Consider the following 16632-nt stretch of genomic DNA (forward strand, 5'->3'; position numbering starts at 1 on the left):
AAAGTGCTGGAAAAATTCCATTTGTATGCATGAAAACAAACTCCAATATACAGTCAGAATTGCTACAGTCACTTCTTAATCTCAGTGCTTAAGAACCTCCCCAAAAGGTGCACCATTAGTACTGTTGAGTATAAAAAACAGAGACGAGAAGCTTAGATACCTGTGGGCTCACAGTGGCACTACGACTTGGGGAGGAGGAGAAAGGCAGGTCTATGTAATCCACGGGGTTTTTCACCAGTGGCCGTTTGATCACATCCACGTAGGTGATGGGGAAGATGCCTTGTCGGGATGTCCCTGGGATCCTCCCTTCGTACCAGTTCTCATCTACCTGTCGAAGCAGTGTGATCCTCTCGCCCTGCAAGACACAGCAAGGCAAAGTTCCTTGTCCCACTGTGCCTCAGAACATCTGAGGCTCCTACCTGCACCCTGCACTGTCCTGCATTATTTATCACATCCTTTGCTCAGGAGAAATCTTCCCTGTTGGACCTGCATGGAATTAACATTGCTGGGATGGGGGTGCTAACAGCAGTAGAGCTACCTGGATGCTGGGAAGTTAAGCTCGGTCTCAAAATATCTCAGTAAAGGAGAAGATCACATTCATGCTCCCAATCTGGAAGGCAAATATAGTGTTTTGACTTTATACAAAATAGACAAGTGTCCAATCTTCATCTCTAAGGCAAAGGTTTTGGGATGTTATCTTTTTTCTTTCTTTTTATAACTTTATTTTTCATGTATCAGTACAGAAAAATTAGAATGCAAATAAATATAAAGCAAAAATTAATCATCACCCATCATACCATGACTTGGGGATAATCACTGCAATATTTTGACATATGTACTTCCCAGATTTAATTCTATGCATATGATTTAGACTTGCATATATTTTTTTCTTATAAAAATTCAATATGCATGGTATTTCTCTTTTCCAACTTTTTTTTTTTTTAAAGAAACCTCCTTCTTTATCAAGAAATACAATTCTACATTTTTAACAGTGTTGCAAAGCTTAAGGGACCACAGCAGGGTATTCTACTGCACACACATATAATGGTTTCATTACTGATCCCCAGCTGTTGGGCTAGGTTGCTTCCAGTGTTTCTCTTTTACATAAAGTGGCTCATCTTTTTCCAAGGCATGTGCTCACTTCTCTCAATCCCTCCAAAATATCAGTAACTTCAATAACGTTAGTAGGCCAGAGAATTTTGACATGTAGAGTGTTTGAATTCCTGGGAAGAAGAGTTTCTCTGCACAGTGAAACTGTTTTCCAAATAAGCATTCTGAGTCCTCAAAGGCAATAACAATGATAATACTACTACTGGCATCTCCTGTTTACTAAGCACCAACCAGATGCCACGTGTCATGCTGAGGGCTTCACATATGTTGTTTCATTTAAGCCTCTTACAACCACCCTAGGAGAGTGCTATTTATCTTCTTTTTTTTTTTTTTTTAATGAGAAAATGGTGGCTCAGAAAAAGTATTTAACTCCCTGCAAGCTGCACAGCTGATAACCTGTGACTTTGGGCTTCAAAGCTTTCCAAAGTTCTCCTTGTACCAATGGAGTTGTATTTTCCACTAGGCCAGATCAATATATTGTAAAACCTAGTCACCAACACAGTGCTTATCGTATTGTTAGGTGTTCTTCACTAAATGTTGAATATGGTTTACAAAAAATCTCTAAGACTCCAGAAATAGTGACTTTAATCAGTGAACTCAATGGCTTATTTTATAAATAAATTAACCTAGTGTTTATTTTTTAAAATACCTCACCTCAGAAAATTCTCCAGGCCACTCTTCATCTCATCTCTTAAGGATACAAACAGCACCCTCAATCTGCACCGCATAGCAACACCACATTTCTCATGACAACAGCGCCACCCAGGAGAGCCCCAAAGCATGGGATGAGAAGGGCTGCTTACCTTTCTGAAGGACATTTCTACTTGTGTATCACCATTAAAGTTAAACTTAGCAATGGCTTCTCCACATTCCAAAACCTGCACTGGCATCAACTTTTTGGGCTGAGCCTTCTCAGCTGGAGGAAGAAGCTGAGAAAGGAAAAAGAGGCAAAAGAGAAAAGGAAAAGAGAAGAAAGTGAGGAAACAAGAGGAAAAGGGGGAAACAAAACACAAGTATTCAGCAAATAAAAGGTGCTTTGGGCATGACTGGGCTTTTCCTTAGAAAGAAAAGAGGCTGCGGTACCTCGATGTAGGTGCGTGGGAAGATTCCCACCCGGCCGTGGTGTTCTCCTTCGTACCAGTTCTGATCAATCTGCTTATAAATGTAAACAATATCTCCCTTCTGCAGAGGAAGCTCCCTGTCGATAGAGGGTCATGGCATTTTAGCAGATGTTTCAATATGTGTGAGATTAAGACACTTCAGTTTTTTAGCAAAATGACTTCGAGTTGGGCCAAAGGGGACAAATTGCAGACGAGAGGGCTCCATATTTGGAAGTGAGAATCCCATCATTCAGGAAATCACATCACATTTGGCATTTTTCCAGTCCTTTGTGGGATGCATGTTAACATTCAAACCAACTAGCACTTGAAAGTGCTCAAAGGCCTTATTAGTTTGTTGCGGTTTTCTCAATGCATTTTTTGTGAATGCTGTCTTATGCTCAGAATATTTACACAACACACAGTGATGCACTCAGCAGTCTTAACTAATACCTATCAAATGACAAAACATGTCTCCTTCTGGATACCTTCACTGCCTTTACTACCCTTTTCATGCCACAGGCAAGGCAGGCCTTCATTGCTTTAAATTACCCTCAAGTTATTTGTGATATATTGATACCCTATCATTCCACCCATTTAGCCATCTGTCCACTCACCCATTTTACCATCCATCCATCTATCATCATACAGTCGAAAGGCTCTAAAGTTAAGCAGATTTGAAGTTAGGCACATTTTGAAGTTAGGCAGTTCTACAACTTACTAACTCTGGGACTGGGGCAAGATACTTCATCTCTGAGACTGTGTTTTCTTATCTGAACATAGGAGCTAACTCAGAGTTGTTGGATAATACAGTACAAACTGCAAATAAAACTCTTAGAACAGTGCCTGTTATACAGTTAACACTCAATAAATGTTAATTCCCTTCGTTTTCAACATGGAAAATGGATCTTGGAAAGAAAAGTGGATTTTCCTTCAAATACTCTTTGTACCTTTTTTCAACTTTTCCACCTCCATCCCTTTGCCTGTCTCAAAAATGATGTTGTTAACATCTAACCAGGACTCCTTTACTTAAAAAAAAAAAAAAAAAAAAGAGAGAGAGAGAGAGAGAAAAGTGTATTCAGAGTTTGTTTTGATACTTCCATTGTCAATGACTTTTGTACCTTTAGATGTGGCAGTGTTGCATGTCAGCATCATCTGTCACATGGAAGAGTTCTCTTTAGCACTTTATAAGAGTGGGTCTGGTGTGATGAATTCTCTCAGCCTTTGTCTTAGAAAAGTATTTTCTCTTTCCATGTTTGAAGGATACCTTTCTTGGGTACAGTATCTCCTTGGAAAGACTTTTTTCTTTTTTTTTTACTTTAACTACTACACCATCACTGATTTTTCATCCTTTTTTCTGTGCCTATACATATTAATAACAAGCAAAATTGAGGTTATTCTAATTTTCTTTTCATATTATATATATTATTATTTTTTAAGGACTCAATTTTTAATAGCATCATAATGTACCTTATACATCTTAATGTACCTTAATTTACTTAATTCCCATTTGGTTGGTTGTTTTGGTTATAAATAGCAATAGTGGATACTCTTATATGAAAATCTTTATCTGACTATCTGTTGTTTCCTTAGGATAGATTACTAGTAGTGAAATTCCTGGATCAAATGATTGGTCCTTTTAGGTTTCCTGATATTCTTGCCAAAATAATTTCTAGGAAACTTGAACCAATTTATGATTTCGTAAGCAGTGTATGAGTACAAACTGTGATCAGCATTGAATATTATCATTTTTATTTTTGACGTTGTTATAGGCCAAAATAAAATACAGTCAGGTATCACTTAACGAAAAAAAAAATGAGACAAAAGACAGATTATAAAGAAAATGAAAACTTAAAAAGAGAAAAAGTGTAACTTGAAATTTTCTTGAGTTAAAAAAAAATGACCTAGATCCTTTTCATTTCTGTCAAGGCTACAGCATGGAAACAAAGTTCTCTGTAATTTGGAAGGGGTGGGTGCCCACTTTGCAGCATTCCAGGAAGCCCAACAGTATGTGAGGGATGCTGGCTAAACAACAGGGCATATCTGGAAAACTACACAAAGTCAGCTCTGTGCTGAATAAAAGCACAGGTGGCCTTTATGGGCCTCACGATGGTAGACAGGGCCTAAAGAGGCTCATGAAGGGGATCAGGGGCATTTGTTTCTGTTGGAAGGAATGTCTCTGGCCATATTTTTGCCATAGCCCTCCTTGGGGGTGTTCTGAACTCCCCTGTCTACCCTAACCATGTGCACACATAGATGAACAAGACCCTCAGCATACCCACCCCCTGCTGGAGACCTGCAGGCTCCTAACTCTGCTCATTTAAGTGTCTCACAGCTGTGGAGGTGGCAGGAGCTGTAACAGTTCCACTGTTAAGCAAAGGAGGAGGATAACTTGTGTGCAAGAGGTCTGCAGTTGTGGCAATGGAGATACACAAGGTGCCTCGGGCTGCCATCCTTCCTGTACTGTGGACTACACTCCCTGCTCCCCAAAAAACCCATGTGACCAGGTCTGGTGGGGAGAAGGTTTAGGAAAAAATAGCATGATGCACTTTAGATCTTTTCTGGAGTGTCACTGCACACAGTAACATGGCAGAGGCTCTAAGGCAGCTAGGGGGAAAGAAAGCTGCTTAACCTTGTGGAACCAAGTGTTCCCATAGCACACTTTTTTGAATAACATACTATGGGGAAATGTAAAACTAAGTGACTGAAGTGCTCTATGGATCTAGACTTTACAACTTTTCCTAAGTTTTAATGACCTTTTTTTTTTCTGGCAGGCAGCATGTTATGACGAAAACACTGAGTTAGGAGGGAGGAATCCTCTCCCCAGCATTAACAATGTTGATAAGTGGTGACAATTTCTGTGGATCTCAGCTATCTCACCTGTTCTATTTGACAGGGTTGTTCCGAATAAAAAATTGTTTTAAGACTTGTTTATGAAATCTAGGAAAATGTAATATTATCATCACTATAGCATTCAATGACTCCTACATGAACCTTTCTCAACTCAAGGAAAAAAGGAAAGAAGGTATCTATCTGATTAAACTGCAAATTAATTTATGTATTTCTGTTATTTTCTCTCTGGTTAAAAAAAGGGGGAGGATGGATAAAATATTTTCAGTACTGACTTTTGCTTCACTGCGCAAAATGTTTTACAGATGTTCCCCTATCTCCCCTGCAAGACAGGCATTCTTATCCCCATCTTACAGATGAAGAAAATTTAGGGTGGGAGAGGTTGATAACTTGATTACAGTCAGAGACAATAAGTGGCGTGGTCAGGATTTGAACCCAGGACTCCATGGCTTTCAAGCCTAGTCTTTGCATTATATTACAGCAGCCACCTCCTTTGGCTGATGAACTAAAGGACTGGAGTAATACAGACAAATTCAATGGCACCAGATTCATGCCTACGTTTTGGAAACTGTGACTTGGTCACTCATTTTGTGTCAGAGATCAGAACCACGTTTGATTAGTTCCACACAGCATTTCACAGCATCCAAGGATGGGGAGCTCTCTCTCTTATCACCAGATGTGGGCCTCCCATCCGTAGGACAATAGGATGGCTGCTGGTTATTGTATTTTCAGCTGCCAACGAAAACTCATCTTTCACTTTAACCTACAATAAGACATAAAGCTAGCAGGTTCCTTTTGGAACCCAACCTTTGGTAGTATTTCTTTTTTTTTTTTTTTTTTTTTTTAAAGATGACCGGTAAGGGGATCTTAACCCTTGACTTGGTGTTGTCAGCACCACGCTCAGCCAGTGAGCGAACCGGCCATCCGTATATGGGATCCGAACCCGGGGCCTTGGTGTTATCAGCACCACACTCTCCCGAGTGAGCCACGGGCCAGCCCAGCCTTTGGTAGTATTTCTCAAATTGTGTCCCATGGAAAATATAAAGGTTTCTTAGTCACTTAAATTTAGAAAACACTGGGCTAAATAAGCTAGTCAGGTTTCTTCACTGAAAGACTTCCAGAGCCATTAATATGCCAAAAGCAAAGTATCTCTTTGGGGGGTGGGAGATGGTAAGAGATACAGACTTAGTATGCAATAGTTCCCTAACTCATTTCTACAACAGAACCCTCTTTTTGAGAAATATTTTACAGGGCTAGCACTCTGAGGAACATCACTTAGAGAGATGCTAGTCTCCTATGGGTTCCCACAAGCCTTTAATCTCTCACGATGTTGTAACAAAACTGCTAAAGTAAGCTTTCTGAAGACTGGTTTGCCACCACTTAACCAGGCAAACTCAGTCCCCATATAGGGGGAAGCAGGGTGGCACTGCGCATAAGAGCCCAGCTCTGGTGCTAGGCTGCCTGGGTTTGAATCCCGACTCCATCGTTTACCAGCTTGGGCAAGTTCTTTAACCTTGCAGTCCCTCGGTTTCCTCACTTGTACAATGGGGATAACGGCAGTATCCACCCCATAGGGCCACAGTGAGGACTGAATGAGTTAACATATGCAAAGTACTCAGAACGGTGTGCTTGACACACAGCAAACTCTAAACGTTGTTGTTATTTTATCATTGTTGTCATTTCTCCAACTCTTCTCTATAACTATGGTGTTTCAAGAGGCAGCTGAGAAGACAAATAAATATGATTGCTGGCACTTACTTTAGTGTCTGAGCTTTGAAGTCAAATTTGGCTCTGGCAGGTCTCATCTAAACACAAGAAACAATGACAAGTTAAAAATCACCATTCACGTAAATTGAAAAGGACACATTTTCACAAGTTTCTGTAAAGCAAAGCAGAAAAATTCACTTTAACCAGTTTGTTCTAGTGTAGAAATCTGGGCAATATTCTAGTTGTCTGTCCATAGTAGAATACCAAATGGATGTTTAGTCAACTACATTATGCATGAGAAACCCCCTAAGGAGGGCCAAATTTGGGGAAGAGACGGTTAGAAAAGTCTCAAAGCTGAAGTGCTAGTTCCCCAAAACACATTGACCACGGCTATTAAAAAACTGGAGTCAACCAGAAGTTCTAAGATGTTCCTTATCTACTATCTTACTTTTTGGGGAACATCTTCCAGTTGCCTGACTTAAAGTGTGACCTGCAAGTAGATGACACTGATTCTCCTCTCACATCACCTTCAACTCCATAGACTTATCATCTGTGAGATCATCCAGCAAGCCGGATAAAGCAAGCCCTGAGCTCACTCTCCTTGTGCCGAGACTTCCAGTCCTGTTGGGACAGCCCTCTCCTCTCAGATGCCCAGGCATGGCAGTCAGCCTCAGCCCCACCTCCACATTCTCATCAAGTCTGTCAGCATGTCATTCTACCCTCCCCCCAGGCCTTCCCTCCACAACCCCAGCTGCTCGGGTCTAACCTCCAGTTCCCACAGGCACAAGGCTCCCTTTGACTTCACGTTTTCTTCTTTCTAATCTACTATCACCCAGGAGCACAAATGACATTCCTCAAATTCTTCCTCACCTCACTTCCTTGCTTTGAAGTTAGTTGTGGCTCTCTACTCCTCCTTAGATCAAATCTCAATTCTTGTTGTGGGTTAAGGCCTTTGGGTAATGTCTCCCCACTCTTACCTAACTGCCTTTATCTTATTACACTCTTCCTGTTCCAGCCAGGCAAATCTATTTGCTATACTTTAGCTAAACTGCCTTCTCTAGCTGGAATTTCTTTAGCTCCAATTGTAATAGGAAGTTCACTTTACTTATATTTATCTGCATATCTTTCTCCCCCACCTTTAAATGTAGTTACTTTGGGCCGGCCCGTGGCTCACTCGGGAGAGTGTGGTGCTGATAACACCAAGGCTGCGGGTTCAGATTCCATAGGGATGGCAGTTTAGCTCAATGAGAGAGTGTGGTGCTAACAACACCAAGTCAAGGGTTAAGATCCCCTTACCAGTCATCTTTATTAAAAAAAAAAAAAAAAAAAGATAAATGTAGTTACTTTAACCAATTTTTACAAAGAAAGGTGAGGGGGGAGCAGGGAGGGTAGAAATCATGTGAACAAACTATTTTTGGCTGCCAGTATAATTCTGCTCCCAGCTATGAGCAGCTCCAACTTTTTCAACTGCTATGACCTCTAGGTCTAGGGAAACAATGTGATGAAAGTGAAACTACACACGTCCTCTTCAATATTAGAAGCCACGAACAAAGTGGAGGGAAAAAATGGGAGACTCTAGGTAAGAAACTACTGGTATTTAAAAACTTCACCAAGCTAAAGCTGAGATTTTATTCCCTCAGTGATATGCCCTGTATTTCCAGGCTCCTCAAGCTGGGGGCTTGTAGAGATCTTCTTAGAGGGTCATGAATTCCCTACGGCAATTCTCTAATGCTGCAAATTCATGTTGATGTTTCCATCTATCTACCTATACACCTACAAATTAGGGGTCAACTGAAAAAAGGGTCAAGTTAATGCCATACAATTTCAATGCCTGCATTTGTGTCTGTCTGTAACCACAGAGCAAAATTTACCAGTTGTAGGTAAACAAGAAAAGAATGGATGTGGGGTTATTGATAAATGTCAAGTTCACAAAGACAAATGATCAAAACTGTAAGGACAAAATTTCACAGTGATTCCAATAGAAAAAAGTGGAGGGAGAATTAGGTCACCCCATGTCACCCAGCTGTGGAGCTGTGGGAATTTTAAAAGAACTTATACCAAAGCAGCACCACAGTCACAGTTTGAATGGTGACCGAATTCTGTCAAAACTATTCCATTTACTGATTAAATTATCAGTTTACTGTTTAATTTGTACGTTGCCTTGGGTAAATAACGGGGGCTGGTGAGATTTTTCTTTTTCCATTAAAGGTTCTCAAGGTTGAGAAACACAGAGTCATCGACGGTTATTCAAAGCAGCAACATCCCCCTCTTTATATTCCATAGCTCTGAGAGACCAAATCCATCTCTCCCTCCTCTGGCTCTCACAGCACTGTGTTCCTTACTACAGGACAGGTAACTGTATGTGAGGGAGGATCTTCCACTACCAGCTCCCTGAGGGCACAGGCTGAGTGTGTCTGCCTCCCACAGGGTCTTACATAGAATTAGTGGTCACCCAAGCTCTACTGATTGGGACTGAAGTACACCTACACAGCAGGGTGCACCTGGGACTTGCTGGTCTCTACTTTCTCAAGTCCATTAGTCAACTTCCAGGGCAGTGATTCTGAAAATTCGGTCCTTGAACTGGCATCAATATCACCTAGTATTTTAACAAGGCCTCCAGGAGATTCTGACACATAATCAAGTTTGAGAACTTCTGCTCCAAGAGGGAGGCAGGGTTTGTTAGACAGTTTGCCTGCCTCTGTCCATGGTTATTCCACCTGAGCTGCATTTCCACTTGCGTGTATTATCTATACATGTTAAGTGCGCAGCCCTAGGGTGCCTTTGCACGTTCCCATCTTCTCCATCACTCACAAGCAGGGAGGCCTGTAAATCGGGATAAACCCTCACCAGAGCCTTCAGAACAGAGCCATTTTGAGGAGGAGCTGGAACACGGAGGGCCAAGGGACTGTCCTATCCTTGCAACTGAGTAACACTTGCTACCTTTGCTTCTTCCCTGTTACATTTTCTTTTTCTCCATCACTTTAGGGTCTCCTTCCCCTCTCCAGCTTTTTTAAAAAAAAGATGAGTAGCGATGCCGCTATCAGTCAAAAGATAAAAACATGAGCATTAATCTACTACACTGAAAGGTTATAAAACCCCATATGGTTTGGGTGTCATTCCCAATTCCCCTACCCCCACCCCAAGCCTCAAACACACATAGTTCCCCAAAAGCAGACAGTCTTCAGCAGGGTTACTTAAGGATTACGTGGAAAAGCATAAACTCTTACACAAGATGCTGCATTTGTCTAGCACAAAAATCTCAATATGTTGACCTCAGTGCAGAAGGCCAAAACCTGGATAAAATCACTTAAAAGGTTTGTTCTTCATTCGTTTTATAATATCAAGCTTTTGTAATCTAAGCTTAGAAATGTCAGAATTAAGGGAACAAATGGAACATCTCTAAGAGAACTCTCTAAACCCTCTATGGGTTTATCCTAACAGCAAGTCTTTAGGTTTCAAAATTTTTCAGTGAGCTGCTTTATACTACAGAACACTTTCTACAATTAATCCACCCGCACATGAGCTGAGTTATTTATTCTCTGTTACTTCAATGTTAACGTCACTAAATTTTGGGGCCTTTGTAAATGGCATAAAGTATCACTAGCTGACTAGCTAATGTGTAATATGTTTCATTAGCCCTCTCTTCGAGGAAGAATGTTATCATTGCTCATATCTAGCTACCAATGCATATGGACTAAGGCATAAGGTTTCTAAGCAGAATGCATGGGCAACACAGTGTCATGATAAAATGCAGGATGCAAAGGACTGGACTTATGACACAGCCGATGCTCTAAAGCATGCATTGGGGGTGTGCACCAGCAAATCCCGATCCCACAGCCAGGCATGCTTGAACATACAGCGCACAGGACACAGTGGGATCATGTACATTCACCAGGCACAAAGGAGCCAAAGCAAGCCTAAGGGAAGCCAGGATGACAGATGCCTATGTGGAGAACTAAATTGGCCTAGAGAGGGCAATGCTGAAGGGAGCAAGTATCGCTTTGGGTCAAGCAGCAGATGGAGGCAACCAAAACAGACCTCTGACCCAGATTTCCTTTTTGCGGTATCGTCTATATTGAGGAGGTCCCCAAAGCGCTCATTAGTGATAAACTGATGGTGCGTCGGAATGACGCCCGTGTGGCGTCGAGCTGCAATATCGGCCTCCTCTTGCTCGCGCTTAAGTCGTCTCTGGTCCGCTAAAAGTTTCTGCCATGAAATTGCACAAAACGGGCAGTGAATCATCTGGTGCAGGGTACTGGAAAACTGCCAACAAAAGCAACTAAGGAAGAGGTGCTGGGGGAACAGGGAGGAGACTTGAAGGGTCAGATGTCGGAGGGGTTTTATGGCCACAACTACCACATTCCCATCGTACCCACCCTCTGCACACCCTGTGTAGGAAGGAGACAGCACTGCACAGGAGAAACCTGGGGAAAGCTGGGGTATGGGGAAGGACAATGCCATACGATTACACTGTCCAGCAAACTATCCCCTGGCTCAGCTGAAATCCTCCTGACTCCTGGCAGCAAAGGCCAGGCAAGTCCAGGGGCACAACCAGGGCATTTCCCAAGCATTCTGGGCTGGCAGTGGGAGGCTGGTTGTGCTCTCTCTACCTTGTTGAGGCAGTGATAGGGTCCCCATGGAGTGGGCTAGGGCTGGATGCCCTCATCAGGCCTATTAAACCTGCTACTGGCTTTGACTACATGGGGTCTATGGCGACTAGATCTTTCATGCTTCCTATGCTTGTTACTCTAATATGCTCTCCCAAGAGCGAAGCTGCCCATTTCAGAGAATATGGCACCCCAACTCTTCCCCTGGGCGCAATTTTTTAGGAGGCTTTAGGATATGTACCAAAGGCTATTTGTGTGGCTGACAAGAAAACATCAATTACTTTCTCATTGAACTGTTTCTTCATTAGATAAAATGAAGCTGAGTTTAAGGGAATGATATAGAATATATAGAATATAAACCAAAGTATAATGGTACCTGGGGTTAGAAGAAATATTCTCTCCTACATTAAGGAAATAGTTATGTACTTTTATTTCTAAAGCCCTTTTAAAATAATAAAACAATGTTGCTTTTCACCACATGTCCTCAATGCCTATTGAAATAACACTATGGAAGTGTTTTGTTATACCATATCAGTCTTACATTCTTTGGATTAATGTTCCTTGTAGGACAGCATTAATTAGAACTGATCATTCTTAGCATACTCGACAAAACATTAGTCTTTTTCCAGTAAGCAATTATATGCCTCCAGTGACATCAAGCCCCAAAAGATGGTGGGCCTGCTTTTTCTCCAGGGTCTACAAATAAAGTGACAACTCATCAAATGGTTGTGAGATCTCCAGTGTTCAGGTAAGTTGTCGTAAAGACTAAATGAGGAAAGACATGAGAAAGTTTTTGGCAAACCACAGTGCCATGGAAAGAGCACTGGCACAGGTATCTGGAACCCTGGTTTTTAGCTCTGCCCCCGGTGTACATTAACTTACTATGTGGCCTGGGCAAACCACTACATTGCTGTGGTCCTTTCCTGGATAAAACAAGGGGGTTGGCTAGATGGCCACTAACGTCCCTTCCAAGACTAACATGTTCTCATTTTCTGAAATGCTATTATCATCAATATTAATAATAAAGCATCTGCATAGAAAAGTACCAGACTGATGCCCCATGGGCTGGGAAATTTGAGTTATTTCTGTAGCAATGAGAATGGATTGGTGCTTGAGGCTGGCACAGCTTGCTCAATACCAACAGTGTTCTGGCCAGAGTTAAACAATCGGCAGAAGTGGACACAGAATGGAGCAAAGCTCCCAACCCAGCAAATGCATCAGGCCCATAGTTTAACCACATAAGTCAAAAACCATGGATAAAGACACAAAACTTAAGGATCTGTGAGCCAGTGTTATTCAGGAAACAAACTGCTCACCTTCTGTATGCAACTTTTTTTTTTTTTTTTTTTTTGTCGTTTTTTCATGACCGGCACTCAGCCAGTGAGTGCACCGGTCATTCCTATATAGGATCCGAACCCGCGGCGGGAGCGTCGCCGCGCTCCCAGCGCAGCACTCTACCGAGTGCGCCACGGGCTTGGCCCTCTGTATGCAACTTTTAATATAGCAATTGCTAAACCAAGGAAGTAAAATATGCGCCTCATGTGGTAGGCAAGAATTCTACCACAAAACCTTCCATGTTGGACATGAGGGTTTACATTACCGAAATGGAAATGGAAAAATAGAATTAAAAAAATAATACGAATCTCTCCATAAACTTTTTAAAGTACCCTTGTACAAGAGAATCTTGCATCTTGGTGACAGGAATATTTAACAAGGAGCTATAAGAATGAATCTGTTCTGTGGCCTATGGACACTCATCGTGAGTGAGTTTTAGGTCGCATTAATTCTGTGCATCAAATACTTCCTCCTGTTTCTTTCCATGGACAGGTGCAAGTGTCTTACTGAATATGATTTGATCATGCCTGGAGGCAGGGAGAAGTATGGTTTTCTTTTTGGTCTTCTGTCTCACCATCTGGCAACAATGACTATTACTGTCCAACTCTTCTCAAAGTCAGCCTTAACCCTAAATCCTTAAGGAAACTCCACTTAACCTTGGAAACAACTCAACAAGAAACAACATAGGAAAAGAGCTTCAGACTTTAAAGAGAATGGGACAGTGTTGGGCACAAAGGAACACCCTCCCCTGATGGCACCAGTTGAAAGCAATTCTTCCATCTCTTAATTCATTACAGAAAAATAGGCATCAGAGCTTGTTTGATCTATAGGACCCTTTTTCTTGGGAATGTGAAGCCCAGAAAGCATGCATCATAATATCACTTCACAGCAAAAGCTTGTGATTTTTGCCCATTTGGCTGATATGTAGAATGACCTCTTCCCTATACTGCTCAGAGAATGGGCTCTTTTTCAGGCCCTGCCAGTCCTATCACTAAGGACAGACATTTCATTAGCTGCAAGAAAATATCCACACTCTGAAGTTCCTGGCTGGAGTATCTTATTGGAATATCTTACTTCTTCTGAGTTCAAGGTAACTTCCTCAAATTGTTTTATAAAATGTGTCATGGTCATTATTATTTTTCATTTTCCTCTTTCTCCTACTGCTGCATCCTTCCCAACTTGAGCTATGCTTTGTGCCAACAGAGGCATGAGCAGGATTGGAGAAATATATGGGTGGATTTCTTTAGAGACTATAAGGGGGGTGGGGGTTGGGGGGCTGGAGAGGGGATGAAAGAGCAAACTCTGGTTTCCAGCTTACAAATCATTAAATGCAGTAGCAGGCAACCTCTTTCTGTACCTCCCATGCAGCTGGGCTGGATAGACTTGGCATTTATAACCTAGTGCCTGTGGGTAAATCAGTTATACTTTTTGGACAAGTAACTAAAAGAAGAGTGATTGAATCTATGTCATATAAAAAGTCACTTGTGTAAACCCCAATCTTTGCTTCCGACTGCTAGACCATGCCACCTCCCTGACAGATGTCTAAAATGTTTACTCCCTTCATACACTTCTCTGTACAAGAGCTAAGACATTTAAAAGATGGGATTTACCTCTTTATCATCATGACGTCTCCGGATGAATTCTTCTGTGGATTCCAAGTAATCAGCTGGTATAAAATGTCTAGGTGATTCTGAATCTTCAAAACAATAAAGCAGAGTTAAAACAGGCAAAGATTCAGTGAGAAACCAGGTTGGGAAAAGATTTCACCTATCATCTATAAGAAATATCCTATCAAGTTTTTACAGTTATTGTAAATTAATAATCAATAATCACATCTAGAAGGAAAAAAAACCAAATCCCACCTCCCCCCCTTGCTTATTGGATTTACTTGTGAACCAGTTTAAAACAAAGAAAAGTAATCAGAATGCAAAAAGTGAGCAAAAAGAGAACTTTCTTTGAAAGGTATCCCCACAAAGAGGCATGCAGGATCTCAGAGCAACACGCTGCACGCTGCACACTGCACACTCTCTCTCTCTCACACACACACACACACACACACACACACACACACACGGCCACTGGGAGAGGCTGCCTCTCAAAAACCACAGGTGCATCCAGATTGGTGCAACAGCAAGAGGTTCAAGAGTTCAAATGAACACATTTCTCAGATGAGCTAAACGGCCAATTTTTCTTTCAAAACACAGTTTGGTGATTAGTCTAAATGGTATGGGGGCTTTGTTTTTAAAGAAGTGCAGCCACTAGGAGCCATGATTAATTGCCAAGCAAAACAAACAGAAAACAAAGACAGACCAAAAAATGAGCACCAGGGGCACATGGGAGGGGGGACAAAGCAAGCAGAGGAGAGGCAGGGAGGTGAGACTGGCCAGACACACAAGACGCCACCTCCGCGTGATGGCACCCGTTCACTTTGTGGGTTGTTGTTCCTGTCCAGGTCATGGTCTGAGTATGGCACAGAGTTCTCATTATTAACGGCCCTTGGGCAGTCCTCCGGGCCCACGGGTCTCTCTTGAAGAGAATCTGAGCTGCGGCTAAGCCTGGCCATGGTGTGTCGGGAAGACAGGCGTGTGGGAACCAGGGGCTTCCCCCCAGAGGGGGGCTGGTCCTGATGGGGCTGACTGGGGAGGTCTGGCTTCTGGCCCATGGGGAGGCCTGAGCAGTCACCAGGGGGAGACTGCCGGGTATGGTGTTGGAGGGGCTTTTTCAACCGAAAAGGGAGGGGACTCATTAGGTAGATGTTCCTGAGGAGGGTGCTCTTGTCCCCTCTGGACTCTGGGCGCCACTCGGGCTGTCTCGAAGTCTGCTGCTCATGCTTCCGAATGGTGGTAAAGCGTGTGTACGAGGCTGGGCAGGTGCCCTTACACTTGTTGAGGCGATGTTTGGGGAAGTCCCCATGAACACTGCTGCCACCGCCCTCTCTGCTGTCATTGGACACGTTCGAACAGTGGTCTAGCTCATCAGAGCAGGTGGAGAGGGGCTCAGAAGGCACAAGGCCTCTGAAGCCCAAGGTGTGGTCTGCCATATTGCTACACGTTGGGGAGGCGTAGACCCTGCTGGAACTCATCCCGTCCACCTCCCTGGGATGGAGCTTGGTTGACTCAAGTAGGGATTCAGCTGAGCGGGCTGAGGTCAGGCAACTCTGGGACAGCACAGGTGTGGGGGACTTGCTCAGCCTGCCGGATAGGTCCAGGGACGGCATGGACCGGGACCGCTGAATCAGCTGCTCAAAAGCGGTGATGCGGGAGGAGACAGTGTGCTTGGGGATGTGCTCTGAGCCCTCCTGGCTGGGGCCCAGCTCGCCCCTGGCCAATGCCAGGTTGCTCCTCTCAAAGTGGGAGGCAAGATCCCGCACACTGGAGGAGGAGATGGATCCCAGGAAGAGGCCAGCTCGGTTGATCTGGTGCATGTCCCGGTAGAACATGGTAAACTGCATACCAGCTTTTCTCAAGAGAGGGCAGGGCCTCCTGGTGCTGGTGCCATACTCCTGGAGGCTCATGGTGCTGCTCGACTTGCTGTCATAATCCCGCCGGGAGCGCATGAGCAGGTTCTCAATGCTCCCCCCCACTTGGAGGGGGAGGCCTCTTTTAGAATCATTCAGAGAAACTGAAACACAAAGGTTCTCATAGCTCTGAGCCTTCTCTGAGGGCAACAGGACACTCTTCTGTTCCTGAAAAAGAGCACTGGGAGCAGAGAGCCTCGGTTTGAATTTGGAAGGAAGGATTTCTGAAATGCAGGCTTTCGCAGCTGACAGGGGCTTCTTGTGCTTACACACAGGGCCTAACACATTGCTAGTGTTAAACGTTCGGCTATGAACTGAAGATGAAGAAATCATGTGAGCATTCCCACCTTTACGATCCACTGGTAAGCATGCAGAATAAAATAAACAGACCCATTAGGTTAAAGCTGAA

At 43.1% G+C, this 16632-nt stretch overlaps 1 protein-coding gene across 23 annotated transcripts in view; it reads right to left on the reverse strand.

Annotated features, from left to right (window-relative positions):
* Nucleotides 1–16632, reverse strand: part of SORBS1 (sorbin and SH3 domain containing 1) — a 230309-nt gene that overhangs the window by 22124 nt on the left and 191553 nt on the right. For 22 of the 23 annotated variants that reach the window (XM_063102755.1, XM_063102750.1, XM_063102753.1 and 19 more), the window contains 6 exons: nucleotides 14317–14402; nucleotides 10803–10970; nucleotides 6816–6862; nucleotides 2194–2308; nucleotides 1914–2039; nucleotides 161–355 (listed from right to left, as the gene is read on the reverse strand). In XM_063102755.1, coding sequence (XP_062958825.1) covers nucleotides 161–355; nucleotides 1914–2039; nucleotides 2194–2308; nucleotides 6816–6862; nucleotides 10803–10970; nucleotides 14317–14402 — 737 coding nt within the window. Of the gene's footprint in view, nucleotides 1–160; nucleotides 356–1913; nucleotides 2040–2193; nucleotides 2309–6815; nucleotides 6863–10802; nucleotides 10971–14316; nucleotides 14403–15109; nucleotides 16583–16632 lie in introns of all 23 variants that reach the window. The other variant, XM_063102731.1, reaches the window with a different exon arrangement.

This window comes from Cynocephalus volans, chromosome 7, assembly GCF_027409185.1.
Source record: "Cynocephalus volans isolate mCynVol1 chromosome 7, mCynVol1.pri, whole genome shotgun sequence".
NCBI lineage: Eukaryota > Metazoa > Chordata > Mammalia > Dermoptera > Cynocephalidae > Cynocephalus > Cynocephalus volans.